Source organism: Callospermophilus lateralis, chromosome 11 (assembly GCF_048772815.1).
Source record: "Callospermophilus lateralis isolate mCalLat2 chromosome 11, mCalLat2.hap1, whole genome shotgun sequence".
Lineage (NCBI taxonomy): Eukaryota > Metazoa > Chordata > Mammalia > Rodentia > Sciuridae > Callospermophilus > Callospermophilus lateralis.
In genome coordinates this window covers 6,627,688-6,652,741 of record NC_135315.1, presented here as the reverse complement: position 1 = coordinate 6,652,741, position 25,054 = coordinate 6,627,688, and the positions used below count along the sequence as shown (strand labels likewise).

The 25,054-nt window shown below is 50.5% G+C and overlaps 1 protein-coding gene across 1 annotated transcript; it reads right to left on the bottom strand.

Annotated features, from left to right (window-relative positions):
* Window positions 1-9,375: 9,375 nt before the first annotated feature.
* On the bottom strand, window positions 9,376-16,657 carry LOC143409925 (CMRF35-like molecule 7). Its single transcript, XM_077110559.1, has 4 exons — window positions 16,618-16,657; window positions 11,718-12,061; window positions 10,120-10,196; window positions 9,376-9,481 (listed from the first exon to the last, which is right to left on the bottom strand). Exons 1-4 carry the CDS (start codon window positions 16,655-16,657, stop codon window positions 9,376-9,378), a joined length of 567 nt encoding a protein of 188 aa, XP_076966674.1.
* Window positions 16,658-25,054: the final 8,397 nt, after the last annotated feature.

Sequence of the window (25,054 nt, the reverse complement as noted above, 5' to 3'; positions counted from 1 at the left end):
GTTTATTTGTAGAAAATAAACAGAAGCAAATGGCAAACTGTCAAAAGAAAAGGGTTCATGGATCTAACTCAAGGGGTTCACTGGGGTTGGTGAGAAGGGGGGCATTGTGGCCCAGGGGTCTCCTTTTGTCTGGGACGAAGGGTCCTTGAGTAGCGCAGGCGCTCTAAGGTGACTTCTAACCAGCGTGGACCCCAGTGCCACCTTCACATGGGACTGACTTGTTAGTCGTGACTTGTGGCCCCCTGAATAGGATGGCCACCAGGGCAGTTCCCCAGAGGTCAAGGAGGGTCAAAACCCCACCGCCCAACGGGAGGGAGGAGGTGAACATCTGGTTGGCTGAGGGTGCAGAGGTGGCCCCTGTCCCCTGGTAAACGTCAGTCACAACTCAGAGAGGCTCTGTCCCCTTGGTCCTTCTCTGCTCGGAGCCGGTCCGCTCTCTCTCTGTGCCCTCTGCTGGGGCCTTACTGTGCTTTTCCTTCCCTTTCACTTATTAACAAAGTTCTCTTTGTGGCCTTTGGCGTCTGCCTTGAATCTTCTTTCGTGGGAACACAAGAGCCGAGGTTGGGGTTCCAGCTCCCGGCTCTCCTGGGACAGTTCCCCCGTGTGCATGGGAGACAGGGATGCAGGGATGCACACAAAGAGGATCCTGAGTCTCAGGGAATTGGCCATAAACTGCTGAAACAGGGAGATGCCCATGAGCCTTTGAAATGCAAACCAAGCATTTGTGAGCCACTGGCCCAAGTCCTGAGATGCGCCTGGCCCTGCCCTGTCTGCAGAAAGAGACTTGAGGACAATACCCAAGGGCTCAAAAACCTGGCTCCAAGTTGGGTCACCCCACCCTGACCCCACCTCTAGTCCAGCCCCTAGCAACTGTCCCTCTCTATATGCACACCCCACACAGGGGGGTGCTGGTCCCCTCTGGAGCAGCCTTTGGTCTTCCTGGAGTATGTCTTTCTTGTTTGCCCCCACAGCTTCCCACTCTCTAGAAAGCCCCCATTCCCCTCCACTGTGTCTCTGCTTTCCTAAAGAAACCTTGGTTTGGGTCTCTGGCTGGCGCTGGCTGGAATTCTTTTCTGTCTTGCATACCAATGGCCCCAGTTGTCCAGAGCCTCGGTGCTCCTTCCGGGACCTCCTTGGACATCTGGTGACTGACCTACCCTATTTTGTTCATCTGTTCACCAGGTGGTGGGCACCTGGTTGTCTCCTCCTTTGGCTATTGTGAACCTGGCTGCCCTGGGCGTCCATGTACAGGTGTTCATGGGGCAAACATTTTCGATTCTCTTGGCTGTAAACCTGGGAGTAGAATTGCTGCAGTCAATTGTGACAACCTAAATTGTCTCCAGACATTTCCCAAGTCCTCACCCATTGAGAACTGCTAGCTTAAAGGGTACAGTGGCTTATTAAATTAAAACCAAGCCATGGCACCGACCCTTTGAACCTAGAGAACATTTCATGTCTTTCTCAACTGTCTCCCTCTCCAACCCCCAAGGTGACCTCTAAGTTGATTGACTTGACCTTCTCTCAGAGCCAAGCCCCCTGCTCTTACGCACAACCACCCTGTGCTCCCCATTTCCTCATTCCCTTGCGTAGTGTTTATTTATTATTTATTATCTTGCTTAGAGGGGAAGTAAACAAGATAAGCGAGGTTCTGCTTCACCTGCTTCCTCTTCCCCTCCTCCTTCTGCAGGTGGCCAAGCAAACATCTGATGGTGCCCACTGTGCAGAGGGCTCCTGTGTGCTAGAAACTTACAGGAAAACCTTCTGGAAGCCAGAGAGTCTGCTCCCACCCTCATGTGCACATGACACGGGGGAGACCAGAGCAGGGTAGTCAGAGCCGGGGCCAGCGCAGCTCGGCCCGAACCCAGGTGTCCCCATCCCACCAGGGGCCTCCTCAGGTCCATCAGTCTGGGCAGCTGTGTCTGTCCTGAGGTGAAGGTGCCCAGGCTTTAGCAGGGTGCTTCAACAGCTCGGCTTCAGAAAACACTGCACACAGCCAGGGCGTCCCTTATTTCACGTTCTCAGTCTGGACACTCTTATCGTGGAGTCCACAAGGACTGGAAGACGTGCCCAGGAGAGGAGAGAGTAGAAAATGCTCCGTCACCCTTCCTGATTTTATGTTCCGAAGCTGTTGGTCTTAGCCAGTAAGATGGCATTTGATGTCTGACTATCAGACCTAACCCACTTGGGTAGCTTGTGTCCCCTCCTCCTGCCGTCCTCAGAGATGTCCCTGGCTCTTCAATGGCTTCGTGTTGTGCCCAAGTCCCCCTCTGTCTGGAAGTCCCCTCTGTCCTCCACCTACGAGACTCCTGCTTATCCTTCCCCAGGTCAGGGCCCAGGTGAGATGTCCTGCCCTTTGAAGTCCTTGCTGTCCCCCCTAGAATGCAATGGAGGTCACCAGGGCAGCCACGTCCATAGTATCTTGTGACACCCTTGGAGCCCTTGCTCTTGGGATGGGGATGGCTTGTGGGTGTGAGGTCTTGGAGTGCAGGGTGGCCTCTTTGTCCCCAGAACCCAGCTCAGTGCCTGGCACACAGTGGATACCTCCCTGTCTGTGTGCCTGGGGTGACTTCCTGGGCCATGAGACTTTCCCTCAAAACTTCCCCACTTGGGGACAGGAAAGGCCCTGGTACCCTGACCCTCCAGTGCTGGGCGGCTGAGGAGGACCAGGGGTGGCCATCCTCAGGACCCTCTCCAGCTCCTGTCCCCATCCCAAGAGGATTGTAGCCCAGGGCCACCAACAGAAACACAGGGGGAGTCGTGTCTAATTTTACATTTTCTAGAAGTTACATTAAAAAGATAAATTTAATTTTAGAGGTATATTTGATTTAGCCCAATAAACTCAAATTTTACTTAAATGGAAATCAAATTTATGTTCACTAAAATTAATTTCTGTGCTATGTTTGATCTAGTCCAACAAGCTCCATAATATTGGAGATATTTTAAATTGGGTTTTTCAGACGTTTTCAAAACCTAGTGTGCATTTCAAAATCTAGTGTGCACTGCAATGAGACTGGCCACACTCTCAGATGACCAAGCGCCACCTGTGGTCAGTGGTTACCATGTTGGTGAGGATGCCCATGCCCAAGCCCTCAAATCTGCAGCCTAGATCTTTGATCTACCTGCCTACCCGCAGCTGGGGCTTATTTCAAGTGTCTTAGAGGACATAATAGTGACAGAAAACTTATAAAGCAGGGCCAGGCATCGTGGCATATGCCACCAATCCCAGCCATTTGGGAGGCTGAGGCAGGAGGATTGTAAGTTTGAGGGTACCTTCAGCAATTTAGCAAAATTCTCAGGAATTTAGGAGACCCTGGTTCAAAATAAAAAAATAAAAAGGACTAGGGATGTGGCTCAGTGGTAAAGTGGCCCTGGGTTCAATCCCCCATACCAAAGAGAAGGAAAGACTTTCAGGAACGAGGGAAACTTGACTGACAGCCTTATTTTAATAAGCAGGATGCACATAGATTCCCCTGTAGAAGCCCCTGAACATGGCCGTCCCCATGTCAGGCACATTAGTCCTGAATCCTGGTTACAGCTCTCGCCTGCCTCTGCAAGGCCCTGGTCTTCCCCTGTGGTCCGTGTTCTGCCATAAGAGCCTTCAAGGTGAAGGTTGGGTGCATGTTCTGTGCTTGGAGGGTTGGGAAAGTTTAGAGTTGTGCTCTTCTTTCTCACCCTTGCTCTGCAGGATCTGTTGAATTGGTGTTCTGTTACGTTTGGGACATTGATGTCCTATGGTGGGACTGGGTGACATCTGTGGACCTGGATGGAAAGAGGCTGTGGATTCTCTACTATCCTGGAAAAATGATCCTTTGGGGCTTTGTAGACCTGGTTGATGTGGTGGCAGATAGTAGTGGACCAAGGACCCACAACGGGGACATATCACCAAATGAGAGGCCCCAAGACATATTGGAATGTTCCTCTTTGGAAGACAGATGATGAGTGACCTCCTATGCCATCTCTGGTCACTCTGGATAAACAGCTCATCACCAGAGCATGACAAGGGGTGTCTGGGACAAGGGCCCAGCCAGACAGCTCTGTCCAAGGCTTCTACAGCCACATACAGGGGGCCTCTTGATGGGAACTCTGAGCTCTGCCTGGCAGAATTTCCTCCACTTCCTGGTCTCAGGCCTGTGCTGGCAATGAGACCAGGAAGTGGAGGAAATTCTGTCTTTGGCTGATGCTGCCCAAGGGGTTGGGGAGAAGAGCTGGGTTAAGGCCCACTAGCATTTGAGGGACAGCCATTCCCTGAAGAAGAGATTTGAAGAGAAGTCGGCAGTGGAATGAAGTCCTGATATTGATTGCCAGGACCAGTCTCCTGGGTTTGCCCCAAGGACCTGGGAGGGGAAGATGACCTACGCCAGACTTCAGCTGTGGGGACCTGGTGCCCTCACAGAGCCTTGTGTCACCAAACAAGGTGACATTGCCTTGGAGGAGACTGAGCTGAGTGGCCGAGGAGAGGAGGAAATCATCAAGTTCCCAAGGCTGCAACCCACAGAGGACCCTGGGCCTTGAGAGATGGGGGTGAGAACAGGGAGAGGGGTGTGTTCACACAGACTAAGGCACAGAATCAGGGAGACCTGAGGGGAGCCGGAGAACAGATGGGCAGGGTCTTTAGAGCCACCTGTAGCGGTTGTTTATAGTCACTTTCTACCCAACTTCCAGGCCCACATGGAGCCGCCATCTTGTCTGGGTGTGAGTCGGATGGTCCCAGTCACTGATTGGTCTGAGGGTGGAGGCGTGAGTCTGATATGGCCAATGGGACTCCAGGGGAGATGAGGTCAGAGAGACTCTGGGAATGTTCCACAAGGAGGGGGTCTGGTTTTCTTCCTTGGAAGCTCTGTGTCTAGGTGCCATGGCCGTGTGCTGGGGACTCCCTGGGACCCGGAGGAGAGCCAGCCTCAGGATGCTGACGACAGTGAGGCAACAGGCAGACAGCAGGAAGGAACCTGCACCAGGCAACTCCCGGGACAGCCCCAGGGACCAAGCAAACCCCCTCAAAGCCCAAAGTGAGGAGCTGACAGTGAAGCCAGAGAGGAAGGGGTGGCCGCCCTGAGCCGAGTGCCCCGAGGGAGGGCTTGCAGGAACAGTGGGCTCAGGCGGAAGGCTCCTTCCACCTCCTCAGTGAGATGGCAGACTAGAGATTACCTCCGCGTGGGCAAAGGGAAGCAATTAAAATGATATCTGGAGAACTGGAAATCTAGGGATGGAAGAAGGAAGTGGGAGCCTTCTCTGCTTATCTGACACCATATACAAAAATGAACTCAACGGATTAAGGCTTAAAACCATGAAACTCCTAGAAGAAAACATACGAGGCAAACGCATAACAGCACGGAATTCAGCAAGGATTCCTTGAACGTGACAGGTGCAAAAAGCTAAAACAGACAAACGGCGATTTGTGACATTTTGAAATATCTGGGCATTAAAAGACACCATCAAAGACTAAAAAGGCAGCCCACAGAACGCAAAGAAGTCTTTGCAAATCACGTATCTGGTAAGGGATTATTTCTAGAATATTCAGAGGTCTGTTAAAACTCAACAAGAAAAAAACTGAACAGCCCAGTATTTATTTATTTTTATGTGGCTGAGGATTGAAGCCAGTGACTCGCATGAGTGAGGCGAGTGCTCGGGCAGAGCCACAGCCCCAGGCCCAGCAGCCTGGTTCAGAAATGGGCCAGGACTGAATAGACATTTGATGTGCAAAAGGCCGGTAAGTACCCGGCAGGACGGTCAGCATCTCTAATTTTCAGGGACATACAGTTAAAACCATACAGTGAGCTGTCCCTCACACCTGTTATGGAAAACAGCAGGAAATTCTCATGAAGATGTAGGGATATGTCAGCCCCCATGTCCTATTGATGGGAATGTAAAATGGTGCCATGATTATGGAAAAGGGTACAGAAATCGGTTTTATTTTTGTATTTCTTATTTTGTATTTTTTATTTGTTTTAATTAGTTATACATGACAGTAGAATGCACTTATAGACTTTGATGTATCATACATAGATGGATATAATTTCTCATTTTTCTGTGTATACATATTGTAGAATCCCATTGGTCACACAGTCACATGCATACAAGCAGTAATAATGTCTGTTTCATTCTACAGATATTGTTTAAAAATAAAAAATAGAACTGCTGTATGATCCAGCAATACCACTTCTGAGTATATATTTCAAAGAATTGAAAACAGAATCTCCAAGTGGTCTTTACACTCCCATGTTCATTGCAGAGTCACCCATAATAGCCGAGGTGGGGGAACAACCTTGATGTCCATCAATGGAAGAATGAGTGGATAAAGAAACTGTGGTCTATTCATACAAGGGAATATTGCTCAGCCTTCAAAAGGAGGAAATCCCGTTGTGCGCTGCCAGGTGGATGAGCCCTGGGGACAGCTTGCTGGGTAGAGTAAGCCAGTCTCAGAAGGAAAACGACTACAGGATCCCATGTTTGTGAGGAAGCGAAAGTAATCAATTCATAGAAGCAAAGAGGATAATGGTGGAGCCAGGGGTTGAGGGAGGGCGAATGGCAAGTTGCGTTCATGGCTTAGAGTTTTAGTGGTGAGTGATGAACACACCCTTGAGACCTGCCGGACTGCAGGGTGGGTGTGATTAGGGGTTCAGTGTCGGACACCCTTTCCAGTTACAAGAAGACAGGCCCCACACCCCAGGTCCTATAAGGGGCCCCTCACTGTTGTCACTTCCTGGCCGGCTGCTGCTTCTCCAGCCCTGGACCAGCTGGCCTCTGCCTGCACTTCCCCGGGTGGTGCAGTGGCCCAGGGGGACAGCCTAGAGCGGGTCCAGGTGGATGGGAAGCCCCTCTCTCCCCGCTGCTCCTCTTTACTGACACTTGGGTTCTGATCAGGGCTTAGCTTCAGCTGTGCAGGCTGCAGGCCTCCTGCTCCCACTCCTGATTGGAGCGGTGTCCTGTGGCTCCCGTGTCCTGTGGCTCCTGACTGAATAGGTGTCCTGTGGCTCCTGACTGGAGCAGTGTCCTGTGGCTCCCGTGTCCTGTGGCTCCCGACTGGAGCAGTGTCCTGTGGCTCCCGACTGGAGCAGTGTCCTGTGGCTCCCGTGTCCTGTGGCTCCCGACTGGAGCAGTGTCCTGTGGCTCCCGTGTCCTGTGGCTCCCGACTGGAGCAGTGTCCTGTGGCTCCCGACTGGAGCGGTGTCCTGTGGCTCCCGACTGGAGCAGTGTCCTGTGGCTCCCGACTGGAGCAGTGTCCTGTGGCTCCCTTGTCCTGTGGCTCCCATGTCCTGTGGCTCCCGTGTCCTGTGGCTCCCGACTGGAGCAGTGTCCTGTGGCTCCCGTGTCCTGTGGCTCCCGTGTCCTGTGGCTCCCGACTGGAGCAGTGTCCTGTGGCTCCCGACTGGAGCAGTGTCCTGTGGCTCCCGTGTCCTGTGGCTCCCGACTGGAGCAGTGTCCTGTGGCTCCCGACTGGAGCAGTGTCCTGTGGCTCCCGTGTCCTGTGGCTCCCGTGTCCTGTGGCTCCCGACTGGAGCAGTGTCCTGTGGCTCCCGACTGGAGCAGTGTCCTGTGGCTCCCGTGTCCTGTGGCTCCCGACTGGAGCAGTGTCCTGTGGCTCCCGTGTCCTGTGGCTCCCGACTGGAGCGGTGTCCTGTGGCTCCCGTGTCCTGTGGCTCCCGTGTCCTGTGGCTCCCTTGTCCTGTGGCTCCCATGTCCTGTGGCTCCCGTGTCCTGTGGCTCCCGACTGGAGCGGTGTCCTGTGGCTCCCGTGTCCTGTGGCTCCCGACTGGAGCGGTGTCCTGTGGCTCGAGCGTTGACTTCTTCATTTTCCTTACTGCAGAGAGGGGGCCTACTGGGCAACCTCTGCTGGCCAGCTCTCCTGGGGACTGCAAGGCTCCTTCCCAGAAGTGTGAATGGGGGTGAATTCAGGACAGACGGTCAGAAGAAGCCTACTGTGCCCCAGCGGCTACCTGCAGGGGGTCGTGTGCCTCCAAGAGAAGAGTCGGGGACAGCGGGGAAGCCTGACCCGTGCCACGGCGGGCACCTGCCAGAGGCCCCTCTCCCCAGAGCGCAGCACTTCCCTGAGTCACAGGGCGGGGCCCTGGAGCGGGGGGCTGTGGGCCTGGTCCCCAGCAGAGTGACTCAGAGCGCCTGGGCCTGGCTTAGCTCCCTCCTCCCGGGTGCCGTGGGGCTCCCCGCTCACCATGGCCAGAGCCCTCCACTAGGTTCAAAGTCAGAGGCAGTTTCTCTTTGGCTGAAGGACAGGAGGGGGTTACAGAGCCCCAGTGGGGAGGCAGGCTTCAGCTCCACGCTAGGGACAGGAGGTCCTTGGTCCCCTTTGGTGGCACCAACCTCTTGCCCCTGAGGTCTGCCTGTTGGGACAACAGGCGGACACTTCCTCAAGGTGACCTTCAAACATTTGCATCCGTGTTTGCTGGCGTGTGGGAGTTGGGGGCACGTCCCAGAGGGACCGTTTCCCTCACATGAAGTAAAGCGCGCTTCACGATAAGGGCCCGTGACCCTCTTGGCGCAGTGACCTGTTCAAGGGCGTTCTTGCCGTGGTGAGGCGTCTGAGACATCGTTTCCTCCAGCATTTTTAGTTTTTGAGATGATTTCCAGCCATTATTCAAAAGGGGCAACATCATTTCCCTGGGATAGTTTCCACTGACCCCCCACCCCACCCCCCACCCCCAAGATGGCACCAGGGGCTCAGCAGGGTCCTCAGGAGAAGCCAAGTGGCTGCGCTGAGACAGGAGCAGCCCCGACCCCAGGCTGCGGCCCCTGAGCCAGGGCGGGGGAGAAAAGGGAGGGGGGAGGAAGCGGAGACCCCCTCAGCACGTGGCCTCAGAGCCACTGGTCCCTGGTGGAGGGGACACCAACCTCTAGCCCTAGAATCAGGAGCTCACCCCGGAACCAACACCCTACAGGAAAGGACCCCGTCAGTCAGGGACTCGCGGCCGTCCACCCCACCCCGAGGGCTTAAGGAAACGTGACGGAGAAAACAGAGACCACGTATCAGGTGCTCGGCCGGGTCCCCCTCTGTCTCCTCGGCACCTCTGTTCCCAGAAGTGGGACGTGGGCGTCGCAGGTTGGGCTCCATCCCAGCAGCCCCACTGTGAGCCAGCCCAGGGGCGAGTGGGCCTCTGTCCTTGTGAGGTGGACATGCTATGCTGGTCCCGCGGGAGCCTGTGAGCCCCAGGAGGGCCGAGCTGCGTCCCCCAGCTGTGCAGGGCAGGGAGGGCACCCAGCCAGACCCCAGGCCTGGCCTCAGCCACTGTACCCCAAGGATTCGGGGGGACTTCCCCCACAGCCTGGGTCCTCTGGGTGGGAAGGCGCGGCTCACCCACCTGCCTACGGAGCCAGGTCTCTGTTCAGAAGTTCAAAGTTCAAATCCCTAAGGACAGACTGTTCCTATTGTTCCTCGGGGGTCCTCTGAGACCCCTTCAGCCAGAGGATGACACTGACCAGGACGAGTAAGATGGGCACCTTCAGGAACACCAGGAGCACGTAGTGGGTCCTGTGAGAGGGACAGCATCAGACCCTGGGCCCTCCAGCCCCATCGCTTCCCACCCCAGACACCAGGGAGCCAGTCGCCATCCGAGCAGAACCTGAGGCTGTGGCCTGAGTCCCACCCTGAAGACCCAGAGCCTCGCTGTGGCCCACCACAAGGGCTCCTCAGACAGTGAGCGCAGCTGGTCTTACACGGGGCCCTTCCTTTCTTTCTCGTTTTTCCTTCTGGAACTCTCCTTGGCCCCCTAGGACACCCGGAGGTCACCACGAACAGTCTGTGTTCTCCAGTCTGCTCTGCCTAATGCCATCTCCAGGTTGGGAAGTCACTCTCCCGCCTCTGTCCCAGGATGTCTTGTGCCCTGGGTGGAGACTGGCACCTTCTCTCCCCTCACCACACACAATGCCACCAAAGCTCTCTGGTTGTCCAGGTGCACGGACCATGATGCTTACAGAGGCCAGTTCTGCAGAGTGGTTTTCTGGCGAGAGCCAGAACGGGGAGAGGGTGGGTGAGGAGTAACGGGGACAAGGGGCTTGGGATCTCAGCTCTGGCTGTAACAGGCCACTGGCATCTGGTGACAGGACATGGCAAGAGATCCACGGAAGGGCCCCAGGTGGCGGGCAGAGAAAGCCCTCCAGGGGACTCACCTCTTGTAGGAGCCAGAGGACATCTCCAGATTGTGGGCAGTGGGCCATACAGGTTCAGAAGAAGTAGCATCTGTTCTCTCTAGACACAGGCAAAGCCGCCACAGATTACAGGTACAGACCAGGCATTGTCCCGCCCCGCCAGCCCTCACCAGGACAGCCCCCTGGTCTCTCTGAATACAGCCCTCGGCCTTCAGTTGAACCACCTCCCTCCCAACACAGCCATTTCCCATCATTTTCAGAAATGGCAGGAAGGAGTCAAAATTAAACAGGAGCTATGTGTGGCGGTGCACGCCTGTAATCCCAGAGGCTCAGGAGGCTGAGGCAGGAGGATGGAGAGTTCAAAGCCAGCTTCAGCAAAGGCCAGGTGCTAAGCAACTCAGTGAGACCCTGTCTCTACATAAAATATAAAATAGGGCTATGCCCAGTGCCCCTGAGTTCAATCCTCGGCCCCAGATGCCGCCAGGGACTCACCTCTTGTAGGAGCCAGAGGACCTCCCCAGACTGTGGGCAGTTGGCCAGCCTACTGGTTTGGAAGATGTAGCATGTTCTCACTAGAGGACACATGGCGTCCCCCCGAAAAAAATTACACAGGAAAAAAACACCACAGTTCCCTCTGGGTGGGAGAGATGCATCGCTCCATTCTCTCTCCACTTACGGTTGGTTGGGGGGAGAATAATCCCCAGTCCTTTCCACTCAATTAGTACCTGAGCAGGACTTAAATGGAAGGTTCTAGAAATGGGGTGTCTATGATTAGTGGGGTGAGGGAGGGGGACCTGCAGGCTGGGAAGTAAGAGGGCGCATTCCAGCTAGACCGTGAGCAGGGCTGCGAGGAATGGCACCTTTGTATGAGAGACGTCGAAGGCAGCTCGAGGATTCCTGAGGCCAGCTGGGCACTGAGTGTCCCTGACCCGCATTCCCTTTATCTTAGTCCTCGGCCTGGCAGACCCCTCTGGAAGGTCCCAGGCCTCGGTCAGGCTAGGCAGCCGCTGACTGAGCTCTGGCACTTGCGGTCCTGTTGGTGCCTCTGATCACTGCACAGACGTGGGCCCCCCACTGCAGACCCCTAAGTGACTTCTCCCTAAAGCTGCCCCCTGGGCACACTCTTTGATCTCTCAGACTCGCCCACATGTCTTACTCAGCCCTCCTCCTGTCCCCACAGGTCCTCTCTGGCTCCCCTATGTGGTAGCTCTAGACGTCTTGCTTATCCTCTCTGCACCCCACGTCACCCAGGGCCAGCCCCTGTGTCCGTCACTCCTTCCAACCTAACAACACGGGGTCTGCTGGGAAGCTGGCACTGTACTCATGGCCGTCCAAGGAGACCCAGTGGTCCCTGGGCTGAGGATCAGCTGACTGCTGGTGGACGTGGGGACAGCTGTTTCTCAGATGGCAGGAGGAGGAGGAGGAAGGAGCGTCTTTCTCTCGCCCTCCCGCTCTGCCTGTCTGCCGTGTCCCAGGCTCTCTGGGGTTTCCCTTCAGCCCTTGGGGAGGAGGGGGAGGAGGGGGAGGAGGGGGAGGAGGGGGAGGAGGGGGAGGAGGGGAGGAGGGGGAGGAGGGGGAGGAGGCGTCCCGTCCTGAGCACAAGGCCTCCTGGTGCAGACAAGAAAGTCTTTACCTGGGTAAACGGTCACTCTTACTTGTGTCCCAAGGTCAGTTCCACTTTTCTTGATCCCACACCAGTAAGTGTCCATGTCGTCACGCTGGAGCTTCTCCATGGTCACCGTGAATGAGTGGTCTCTCTGATTGTCCACGATGGACACGCGGCCTTGCTTCTCTTCCTGCTCCGAGCCTCTGGTTTGAACGAGGATGTGGCACGTGCGCCAGTACCTTCCGCGGCACCACCACTTCTGGTAATTCGTCCATTGTGGGCTGTAGTGACACTGCACGGTCAGTGACCCCTGCTCTCGGCCTTGCACATGCTTTGGACCTTGGATGGAGAAACATCCTGGAAAACACGATCCCAAGATCTGGTCCCTGCTGCCCCAAGTCAGGTGATGCCCAGGGCCGGGACCCACATCCCAACAGGCCAGCCTCCTCACATCCCCTCCTCCAAGGTCCGGCCTCTCGTCACCCCCTCAGTGATGACACCCGGCCTCTCCAGCCTCATCTCCCTAGGCCTAAGGCAGTATGGGACACTCCTGAGCCGCCTCTGTGGCCACCTGGTCTTCTCAGTGCCGTTCTCATCTGATCTTCTTTGACGGCTCTAGGGGGTCTCTAGGGTGCCAAGCCGAGCCTCTCCTCTCCCTCGCCCTAAGTCTCCATGTCACCCGGGCCGTGTCGGTGAGTCTCTAACTAGCTCTCTGGTTTGTAGCACTTGCCAGTTTCCCAGTGTAAGCGTTCCCATCATGGCCGATGCCAGGCTCTGCCGTGATGCCACAGCTGAGGGGAGATGCCCAAGACCAACTCTCGTCGTGTGTCAGCATGAACTGGAGACACCCAGGTCTCACGTCCCGAGGCTGCGTCTCACCTCGACTCACGTGGCCTGGCAGAGGGGTTCTCCCCACACCCGTGGCTCCAGTGACTGCCCATATCCTGGTGTCCCCAAGCCCCTATTTGCCACTCCAGGTCTGTCCCGAGCTCCAGCCCATTTACAGATCCCCACTGGACATGTGGACCCCGGTTCAGTCTCAGAGGCCGACACGCCGCCTCTCACCAGAAGCTACTCTTTGAGGTCCTCAGGGGGATTCAGTGGGGACAGAGCAGCAAAGGCCCCACAGAGGCTGGAGGTTAGGGGGGGCTCTGCGCTGAGCGGGGATCTGGTTCGCCTCCCTCCAGCTGCCTAAATTCCCAGGGCTCTCTCCTTCCGATGGCCACTTGTTCCCTGGGCTCGGGAAGTGGACGAAGGAGCAGAGGGCCACAGCAGAGGCCTTCCGTGGCGTGTCTGGGCCTCAGTGTGGGGTCTCCACAGGACGAGGCAGGTGTGTAGCACCAGCAGGCGCCACCTCCCTGTACCTCTAGGTTCCCCCTGAACCCATTTGTTTACTTGAGGCTTGTGGTCAGCAGAGTAACGCCCTCCACCCAAGGGAAACTGAGGCCCCACTGTGACCCTTGACCCCTCACATGGGAAAAGGGGCTTTGCATCAGGGGTCCTTTGATGAAGGATCTTGAGCTGAGGGATTATCCTGTGGGTCCTCACAGTGAGTGTTGGAAGAGAGTCAGGGTGGAGGGTGCTCCGGGCTGGATATGAAGATGGAGGAGGGGGCTGTGGCCCAGGGGAGCAGACGGCTTCTGGAGAAGGCAGGGAACAGGTCTCCCCAGGACCTCCGGAGGGACACAAACTGGAGCTTAGCTGGTGGGACCGTTCCAGACTCCGGACCTTCAGAACAGAGAGACCACGGACCTGTGTTGTGCTCAGCCTCTGAGTTTGTGATCACTGGTGACTGCAGTCATTCATGGGGCGAATCAGATGACTGGCACACTTTCCATCAGCAGAACCGACTTCGTGATTTCGACCACCGACCCTGTTACGGAGCCGACTGGAGGACTTGGCATCGGCACTGATTCTGGCCTCTCCTTCGCTCCCCAGAAGCGATTGGCAATGCTCCTCAGAATGACCCCCATCCTGCAGCCTCTTGCCGTCACAGTAAACTTTGGACACAGAAGATATATCTACCACAGCTGGTTGGGAAACCCTGGGTCAGTTACTTCCCCTCTCTGAGGCTGGCTTCCTTGTTTGTAAAGTGGCCGTGTTTCTCTCTGCCTTACGCCAGGCCGGGAGGAGACTTGGTGTGCATCCCACACCAGGCGGATGGGGCTTGTTCTGTCAGTGACCTGCTCAACAGGTCAGAACCTTGTCTGGTGCTTGCAGCAGCACCCAGAGAAGTCCAGAGCACGGCCCTCCCCTCTCCTCTCCATGTGGCTGCCAGAGTTGCGCGCTGAGCTGCATTGCCCTGAGCTCAGGAGTCTTCCTAGACCTCTCCTGCAGCCACGCCCACTGCTTGGGTTTGGTGTGGAGTCTTTGGGAAGCTGGATTCCACTTCTCCTCCCGCTGCTCCCCTGACCCTCCATCCGGAGCCCCAATGCTGCGTTGCTATTTCATTTTGGCTGTTGTCTTCCTGCCTTCCCTGCTAGGACGCTCACTCCCAGAGAACAGAGGTTCCATGTTCTCTTTTTCTCCCTTCCCCACCCCCAGTCTCAGGGTCTCGCTCAGTGTCTGGGTCCAGACAGGTGCCAAGAAAGCTCAGGATCGTTTTTGGCAAGTCAGCCATCACGATCTCAGACACAGTCATTTCAATTCCGGCACTCGCGGGAGTTTCCACGGCCAAGGACGATGGAGAGAAGGATGTTAGCCCCATTGGCCAGGTGACCGTGGGAAACTCACCTGCCACTCACAGGGACTGCACCAAGAGACTGTGGGGCCATGCATCACATGGTGAAAAGGGAAAGACAGACCTCCAAACAGTGATGGGAAAGATGTCCAAGATACGTTGTTATTATTATTATTGTCCTTTTTAAGTTGGTGAGTGGAGTATATATGATTCCATTTCTGGGTTTTTCCTACATTACACGCATAAAGAAATGTGGAAACAGTAAGTTTTAAACTTTCAAAGGTGGTCAGTCCTGAGACTGGGCTCTGTGGGGGACATTTCTCTAACTCATACATTTTGATTGGGTTGAGATGTCTGCCACGCCAAGAACAGATCAAACAACAAGGGGAAACCTTAAATATAAACCAGGAGTCAATTAGGAGAAGGGCTGCAGGAAAGGGCAACGGCTGCAATTAAAATCCAGGGTCAGGTTGGCACACAGGGAGGCTTTCTTTTTAAAAAAATAAAATGAGGGGCGGGGGCGGGGGCTCAGCGGTAGTGCACTTGCCTGGCATGAGTGAGGCACTGGGCTCGATTCTCAGCACCCCATGTAAATAAATAAAATAAAGGTCCATCAACAACTCAAAAGTATTAAAAATAAAAAAATGAAGTAGCAGGGCAACATAGAAAGAAGGAGCCCAGCGGAGACTGTTCCCACCAGCCATCGCCAGGAGCAGGAGGGACACAGAGGTCCAGGTCTCCCAGCCTCGGTTATGGTGCCCAATGGGCAGGCGCTCAGTGTGGTCAGACCAGTTACCACGCTGTCCAGGAGCAGCTGTGAATCAGGCCTGTCCGTGAGATTCAGAGGTGGCTTGGGGGTGGAGGTGATGGATGGCAGTCACCTCTAAGCCAAGCTCTGGGACCAGAGCATAAGGCTGCTCACACCTCAGTGTTTCATCTTGTGAGGTGTCCACTTGCCCCTCTGTGTCGATTCTGCAGAAAAGTTTACAGAGTTCATGTGTGAATGGCCTAGACGGCTGTCCTCTGTGGGTGGAAGAGCATGTGGGGGTGGAAGAGTGTGTGTGTGCGATTGTGAATGAGGTGTGCCTGGGGTGCCTGACTGCGTGTGCCCTAGTCCACTGCCTGGGTGTGTGTGCGCAGCGTGCCAGCTCACGCTCAGCCCCGCCATGCCTTCTTCAGCCTCCGCAAAAACCCGGGGTTGGGATAAAGAGAAGGAGCCGCTGGGATGGCCAAACTCTGATGCAAATCTGTTAGGAGCCAGCAGACGTCCCCAGTGCTGTCCTCTGAACTGGGACCCTGCGGGGACCTGCTGGATGAAGAGAGCTGAGGCCTCAGCCAGGCCACTGGCGTCATAGTAAGATCAGCAGCAGCAGCACGAATTCGGGAGTGCCCCAGCCCTGCTCTCTGGGCTGAATTGCAGAATCCTCCAAATCTAGACCTGGGAGGGCCTCGGAGACTCTCCCTTCACACTCGAAATCCGGGTCCCAGGGAGGGGACTGGTCTCTGAACGCCCTGGTGGGCTCTTTCAGGCAGGCCCCCATGCACCAGCCTGTGCCATATGGTCAGGTTCCAGGCCCTGAGGGGACCGTGTGACCCACACACGCTGCCTACACTGTGCAAACCTCCAGATGTCCCTCAGGTCCTTGGGATGTCCATAAGGTCTCCATGATCAGGAAGATACTCCCTTCCTGCTGCTCCTGGGCAGTCTTCTTTCAGAAAGTCTGTTGCTGGGCCTGACATCCAAAGCCCCTGCTCTCTCCTTTCCTGCGTTTCCCTCCCCACATCTAACACGGCCTCCTTGGCACCTGCACCCTGAGAGCTGCTCTGCACGGGGTCCCCTTCCTTTCGGAGCCTGCGTCCCTTCACCCAGGCAGCGCCTCTCCCTGGAACACCCCCCTCTGCTCCCTGGAGGGGTGGCCTCTGACCCGCTTTCTCTGGCTCCCGGAGGGGGGTGGCCTCGTCCTCTGAGCACACCTCTGCCAGTGCCTTATCCCCTGCCCTGGGTTGTCATTGGCACCGTGTCTCTCCCACTCAGCCCAGTGGGGTCTTTAGGGCCACCCCATTTCCCTCTTCCCTCCTGAGCTCAGGGCTGATGCTTGTCTCTGTGTGGGACTCACCGCCCTGCTGCTGGGTGATTCACAAACTTCTCCCTCCTGAACTGGACAACTCTCCAGTGCCCTCTGCCCCCTGCTCTGCTCTGTCACCCCAAGCCCCAGGCCCCAGCTGCACTCACCTGCCAGGCTGAGCAGGAGCAGAGCTCCGGGCAGCCACATGGTCCTCCTCCCAGCTCCTTGCCCCTCCGACTAGGACAGCAGTCAGCGCAGACCTCAGCTGCACCCTCTGCTGAGCCAGGCTCACCCCTCCTGCACGTCCAGGCTGACTTTGAATTTCCTCCTCATCACTTCCTTTTATAGAGTGGGTATTTCCTGCTCTCAATTATTCAGCAAAAGGGGCGTCCTCTCTTGGCAGAGCTTCATCCTGGTCAAGAGTGTCCTCCTTAGGTAGGACAGAGGAGGAGGGGATTGTGCAGGGAGGGAAAGGCAGGGGAGAGGAGTCTGCAGACAGCTGGGGGATAGCTGGCCTACCAGACCTCGAATCAGGGGCACAACACCCCAGGTGCCAACTCCAGAAGAGGATCTGCACTACAGGGGTAGGTTCCCCAACTGTCAGGAAACCCCCAACTCAGGTGTCAGGGGGCTGTGCTCAGCAAGCCTGGAGACACATTTACTCAGGGGTTGCAGCCAAATGCATAAAAATGCAGGCTGTGGCATCAGACAGACCTGGCTCTTGCCCCATGGATAAGCTGCGTGACTCTAGACAACTTATTTAACTTCCGAGTCTCAGGGGGGTTTATTGATAAATTGTGCTCATCACAATTGGTTAAGAGAAGTAAATGAGAAAACTTATGTGAAGTTTTAAGGACAGCGTGCTAGGTTAGGGTTAGCCCTCTGCTGTTGTTAGGACTTGTGCAAAACTTCAGCCCCTAGATGAAGAGTGAGACAAAAGAAGCCCAGAAGAGGAGGCCAGGAGGAGGCTGGTGGGCAAGTCTTCCTCACTAGTAAGAAGACAAGTTCTAGCCTCTAACTGACATTAACTAGGATCTTTACTTAGACCCACAGCTAAAGCTCTTGAAGAAGAACAGTTTGGGGAAGGGGATGAGTGTTGTATTTTTCTTCCCCAGATCTCCAGGGACAGCTAAGGAGGGAGGGTCTGTCCTGAGTTGTCCTGTGGTTGTGGTGGCTCAGGACTGAGAGAAGGAAAAGGGCTCATCCCTAAGCTGGGAGCACTGGGCCACCTGAAAAGCAGACATGGCCTTGCCCAGGCCATCACAGCTGGGCTCAGGACAGGTCATTGCCCCACGTCTTCGTTTCTCTGGGAAACTAGAGCAAGCTTCTTTAAGTATCAGCAATTAATACAATTAGTCACATTAATAAAATACAGGAGAAAAGCCACAGAGCCATGTAAATAGATGCACAAAAAAGCACTAAATACCATTACTTTTCATGATAGACTAGGTGAAGGGTGTCTATAAGCAACCAATTACAACAAACGGCAAATCATTAAAAGTCTTCCATTTAAAATCAAGAAGAAAATGAGAAGGTGGGAATCACTACTATCATCCACTATTTTGAGCAACTTGCATGATACAATAAGAAAAAGAAACAAACCACATAAGCCTTGGAAAGGAAACTCTAAATCATGATCGATAATTGATTGTCTACAAACAAAAATGAAAGAAATTACTCAGGTTTGTCAGGGTTGCTGTATATAGGAATAGGAAATCAGCATACAAAAATCAGCTATTTCTCTACACACCTGCAATAAATAATTTGAAAATGCAGTTAAAAGACATCACTTAAAATAAAATTAAAAATATAGGTTACAGAATTAAATTTAACAGACACATGAACAAGTTTCAAGAATAAAACACTATATTATAATAAACATTTTAGAATCTTAAAAATAATTGGAGTAACATACCATGTTCATGGATAGGGAAATTATCACATTTAAAGTTCCAAAGGTTTGTTTTTTTTCTTTTTATAAACTTGACTGGCTAATTCAAAATTAGCCAGTTGGCAGTGTTTGCAACCACCTTCCAATATCAAAGAAAACCTACAGTGACATGAGATAGCAGATCTCAAGACTTTAAAATAAAGCTGTAGTGATTAAAACAATGCTTTATTAGTTCAAAGATATGCAACTAGACAAATTAAACAGAGTAGAGAGAGCAATCAGAAAAAGCTTCAGGCATATTCAGAAGTCAGTATAGACTAAGAGGGGGATTGCAGGACAGGAAGTGGAAGAAAGGAAAATGGTTCACCATCTCAGCCATAACCATTAGAAGTGGGTAAGCTGTGGGGAGCCACTCTGAATGACCTGCACCTGACCTCCTAAAGTGAGAGGCTCTGACTGGTCACTACATTTCATAGTGACCTGGACGTTGTCCTGGTTCAGGAAGTTGAGGGATGTCTTCTGTTGTAGGACTGTCACCCATGGGGTTGAGCTACACTCACCTGCTTCTTTGTAATCCTACCCCTTTGTCCTATTTTGGGATGGAATGTTCCATGGAAATGCCCTTTGAGTGTCCCCTTCTCCTGCTCTGCCCTTGGGTGTGGCCTTCCTAGATGTCAGTCAATCTGCTGACAGCAGACATCAGGAAGCTGGACTCAGCCCCCCCAAACCTGACCCCTTGCCTCATTGGAATGGCTCCTCCTCAATAAAAGAGTTCAGCACGTGTGCGCTCTCTCTCTCTCTCTCTCTCTGGGCTCCTGAGTTCGGAGGAGCCATCACAGGACCAAAAGGAAAAGATATCTCTGTGTGTGTGTGATTATTTCATGCAGCCCAGTTCACCTGGAGTGACCCTGAGTGTTTAGTCATGGAAAGCAACAATTGGTGGCCCATTATGGACACTGCAGGGTGATTTTTTTAGACATTTAGTGGGTTTGGAACTTAGGTTTGCAGAGTATTTGGGGCTGAATTGTAGAAAGCAAGTGAATTGGGCAGAAGAAAAATCTGTGACATTAAACTTTTTAATATTTGAGAATATTTTGTCTTTAGAAAGACAAAAATTATTTTTATAATTCTGGAGCCAGAGTTAGACAGGCAGTCAGTATAGATAGGTAAATCGAGTCAGGTGGGATCAAGGAGGCCAATTTTGAGTGAGTCTGGCCAAGCCCTCCCTTCCTGCCCTAAGCCCCATAAAATACCAGTCCGGTCTAGGCCCCAGGCAGTTTCTCCTTGACCCTCTTCCTATAGAGGTTTTGTTGGTCTGATAGAGTTCCTCCCAGGGGTGACATCTCAATAAAGCCTCGTTCAGTGGCCTTTTAAAATCTGCCTCCTTTTTGTCGCGGCTGTTGCCTGACCTTACAGCTAATATTCTCATGACCTTGAGCAACAATATATTTAAAGTTTATAAAATGATATTTAACAAGCAAAGATCAGCTTCAGAACTAGAACACTTAAGATTTATAAAGATTGATGGAGAGCCCCGCTCTACCTGAGATAAGGTTCTGTGTCCCATCTCACTAAATGTCAGAATGACTCCACAGTAGGACAGATTTCAGTTCTTTTAAAGTTGTGTTTAAAGATTGATTTTTATTAAGATTACTAGGACCTCAAACAGGGGGTATAATATACAACTCAGCCAAAATTGAAGGTAGCTATTACACGAACTAAATATGTTTTACCTCTTGTTAATTTTATTTTATATTTTCCTTATAAACGATCTAAAGATTGCCTGTTAATGTTTTGCAGAGATATTGCTGTAAGAACACACAACCTGGGCTAATTTAAGAAAATAATAATGTTCAAAGTTCAACATGTGAAGAAGCAGGACTCATCATCGATAACCGGTAACAATTCTAGAGACTCTAAATAAATGTAAAGAGTTATTGAGATGGTTGATGGGATATGTTGTCGAGTCCTCTTTTTTGGATTGTTTTTGTGAATCTTTATAGATAAAGTTTTTGGAGTTTATGAACTAGAAGTCTGTGTTTGGAGAGTGACAAAAAGAGAAAGAAAATGTTGTGATGAGACTTGATGCAAGGATTCTTTGCCTGGAGAGAGGTGGATTTTATTCTTCTATGGTTTTGTGAATACTCAGACAGTTTATACTGAACCTCTTTGTTTCATTCTTGTCCTACACATCAGAATGGCTGTAACTCAGCTGCTGGGGACCAAGGATTTTGGCCACTGTTCCCTTTGGGGTCTGTAACTAGACCAACAGCCAGTAGTGCCTTTCACCCTTAAGTAACCTGGCTGGGGGCCAAACGCAGACTGCCTTAAGATCTGGTAGTAACTCTGGCGTCTACCATTAAGACTCATTTTAGAGTCCTACGTGCTGTAAGGAAAAGTTCAAAATGCAGGAGGACACAAGCTGCAAGCGCAGGTCACAGAGACAAGGCAAGCTGCTCCCCGTCATAGGATCCTGCCCAGGAGAAGGAAATGCAGACAAATCAAAAGGAATGCAACCGGCTAGGGAAACTGGGGAGCCTTTGCCCCTGAGGAAGGGCAGCAGGCTCCAGGGTGTTTCATCACCATGGTAACCACCCTGCCTGGCTGGAGGATCGGACTTCCTGGTCCTGCCTCCCGCATTTCCTTGGGTTTCCCTTTGGTCCTTCTACTGTCACTCAGACAGGACTTCTGGTCCCGCCTTTCAGCCACTAACCCGCTCTTCCTGTTTCAGACCTGCTACGGGGAGCCACACAGAGCCTACTTTTTAAGAAAATGCCCGCCTGTATATGCTAACGAAAGATATCTTTTTCAGGAAAAATCTAATTCCACAGGTTTCTACATTGCAGCCCTAAAGTTATTTTTAAGTTAAATAACCTGACTTTTCTCTAGGGTTACATTACCAAATGTTCTATTGATAAGAGATATCAAACACATGCTTCTTTATATTTTACTTTTACTTTTGGAGGTTATTAGGATACATTTGCTTGTTGCAGGAACAAAAGCCAGTAATGTTCCTGTGATGACCAAAAAATCCTTATTCTTTTCAGTTCTAACTATGTAATTACAAAAAATAAAAAATAAATAAAAAATATAGACTGACTATAAAAACTTTAACTGATTAATTCAAGGATATTTTAGGCTATTTCTTATTTCAGCTACTTCACATGACATCACATACAAGAGTGCACTCCTAGTTAAAAATCAATTGAAATGGATTCAAGTATCTTAAGAACCACGAGGTTACATAAATTTAATACACTTATACGTTATGCCCTTTTTTTTTTTTTTTTTTAGGAGAGAGAGAGAGAATTTTTTAATATTTATTTTTTAGTTTTCGGTGGACACAACATCTTTATTTTATTTTTATGCGGTGCTGAGGATCGAACCCAGTGCCCTGCGCACGCCAGGTGAGCACGCTACCACTTTAGCCACATCCCCAGCCCCCATGCCCTTATTCTTAATATATGTTTTTCTAGGTATTTAGATAACCTATATTTGTTAATCTGTAAAATAATTAGCATAGATGTCTAATTGTTTAGTTAATTTATATTTGTCTAATTGTTTTTCTTCAACAGAAAACCCATAATTTATACCTTTTATACATGCATTTACACATGCTCTGCCTTTTTGTTACAGATATTTGAGATAAATGTATTTTACTATAAATTTGCTTTCAAGAGATAATACAACCATCACGTAATCTCTAACTCTCAAATTGTTGTACAAATTTTTATTAGATGATAAACAGATATAATTCTGTCTACAGAAATATCCAAGGACTTTATATTTTCATTGAAACATTTCTTCTTATCAAGGTACAATAATTTGTTTAGATTCTAAGGTTTTCAGAAATTGTTCCAAAGTATATCCAGGAAAAATTCTAAAAGGAAAAGCTGCTTCAACAGAGAGGAGGAACACATTGGAGGTCCTACGAAGAAGAAAGAAATCATCTTTGGGTAAAACAAGGTCTTTATATTCTAGATTTTAATGATAAAAGTATTTTCCTAAATAGGAAAATCTTTATGTCATTATCTAGACAGATGATATAGAAAGTTAAAACAATTAAAAAAGAGATTTATATGTACTGGACTGACTATAAAAACTTTAACTGATTAATTCAAGGATATTTTAAGCAATTTCCATGATTTTTACTATGATGATGTGAACTAAAATTTTGTCCGTATTTTGTCTGACTGGACCTATTGTCCATAAAAATATGGTAAGATTTATATACTACTCCCTATATTGGAAAGTAAACTTAATCATATTTTCTAAGAGACAATTAAGAGACACCTAGTTAATGAATAATATTTTGAGATATAGAGATATTTTGAGACCTCCTCTCAGAAAGAGATTAAGGGTTCTTCTAAATTGTTAGGATGGATCAACTAGTCTATATTTCGGGAAACTACAATAATCAATAAAAGGTATCTCATTTCCATATCTAGCCTCAATTACTACTAACAAAGAAAGCCTTTACTCAATTTTATTAAATAAAGAAAAGGGAGAAAACAGAACCCCAGAGGCACACACTAGATCTTACAAAATCTTTTTAAAATTCTATCTTAATTGTCATATTGAGAATCTCACTGCTCCTGAACATGATTCAGTAAATTAAATCAGATTTCAAAGGAGAGTTTAAACCTGTCATCATGAAAAAGACTGAGAAACCTGGCACAGGAAGGTGAAATTCCAACTTCAGAGTTTACAACTATGCAGCTTCACGAGTTTGACAGGTAAGTAAAAATTATGAAGAGACTTCTAGGGACCCATTTCTCAGGTCCATTTTTAATGTACATTGCAGTGTAACTAGAAAGTCCACCCATATTACTAGATTAATTGTACTGACTGTAATGGTCAGCTCTACCTATGTTGATCCTAGGGTAAGCAGGCTGTCTGGGAGTATCTGTCTGGGAGAAAAAGACAGCCTATGAGAAACCTAAACCAGCCAATTAGGCTGACCCTTAGAAATTAAGACTACTCATCTGGACAATTGTCAAAATAGAAAGATTGTTGAAATGGGATTTTCCTAGACAGGCCAGTTACTTACATAGAATATCCACCAATGTGTGGTTGCCTTAATGGTTCCACAATAAAAGTTGGCCCCTTTTCTAAGTGGATGGATTGTGCATGTCTTGTCAGTACAACACAAGATTTCTAGATATAATGAACATATTTTAGGCTGGTCTCCTAGAATGGACAAGAACAAGCACATGAGGATGCCATAACTCCTAGAAACTTTAACTCTCAGTGAGATGGCATCCAAAGGATGTCTGATGTTTGGCTTCTGCCTTCAGGATGTTAACATTACTGACAGACCTAATAGACTCTTTAAATGTGAGAATAAAGAGAAAAGATGATGAATATCCTATAGCCTTGTAAGAATACAACTTATCTTACGGTATTGCCAGCTGAAGTTAACGTTCAGGCTTTAAACAGGTGCATGTCAATTACCCAGACCTAGGCAAGCTGCTGATCTCATGAATTGACTACTTTAAATATTATTCCTTGATTCCACAATTACGGCCTTTGGGGCTATGTCTTAAAACTCACAACACACGGATTTTTTAAATGTTTGACTTAAATTACTTCCAAGATGCTTCAAAGCCAGATAAGTGCTGATGGAAGGATGGGGACTAAGTTAATATGCTCTAAAAAGCCACTGTGCTAACTATTGTGAATGAGCCCTCTGCTCTATGGTTTGTGGAAAGGCTTAAAGGCCATGCCAAATAAAAATGACTACGTTACTATGGCCAAATGCAATGCTTCCCAATAAAACTGAGAAAAGATCAAGAATCTTCTAAAGAGCGTTTGGCAGAATAATAATAATAACCTGGATCTTGCAAGTTGACTGTGTTATTGAAATGATGTGTTTCCTACTAATTCCTTTTGTGTTTCAATAGCAGATCATGATGACCTCGGACCAAGAATCCAGTGACTGAAAAACATAATTCCCCAATTACCTTTAAATATTAAGAAAGGGGGAATATATGGGGAGCCACTCTGAATGACCTGCACCTTCCATCCTGAAGTGAGAGGCTCTGACTGGTCACTACATTTCATAGTGACCTGGACATCGTCCTGGTTCAGGAAGTTGAGGGATGTCTTCTGATGTAGGAGTGTCACCCATGGGGTTGGGCCACACTCACCTGCTCCTTTGTAGTCCTACCCCTTTGTCCTGTTTGGGATAGAATGTTCCATGGAAATGCCCTTTGTGTGTCCCCTTCTCTTGCTCTGCCCTTGGGTGTGGCCTTCCTAAGTGTCAGTCAACCTGCTGACAGCAGACATCAACCCTCTGAAACCTGACCCCTGGCCTCATTTGAATGGCTTCTCCTCAATAAAAGGGTTCAGCATGTGCGCTCTCTCTCTCTCTCCATGGACTCCTGAGTTCAGAGAAGCCATCACAGGACCCCCCCCCCAAAAAAAAAAAGGTATCTCTCTGTGTGTGTGATTATTTCGTGCAGCCCAGTTCACCTGGAGTGACCCTGAGTGTTTAGTTGCGGAACGTGACAGTAAGGACATTCTTGTGAAGGGAAATTTTTAAGTTTTTAGAAGAGTATGGAGGAATTAAAAAATTTTAGGGTACCAACAATTTTTTAAGCTAGGACAAAAAGTATAAAGCATAAATGAAAATATAAAACAATTTGCTACTTTAACATTTAAAACTGGAAGCCAGGCATGATAGTGCACACCTGTAATCCCAGCCACGTGGG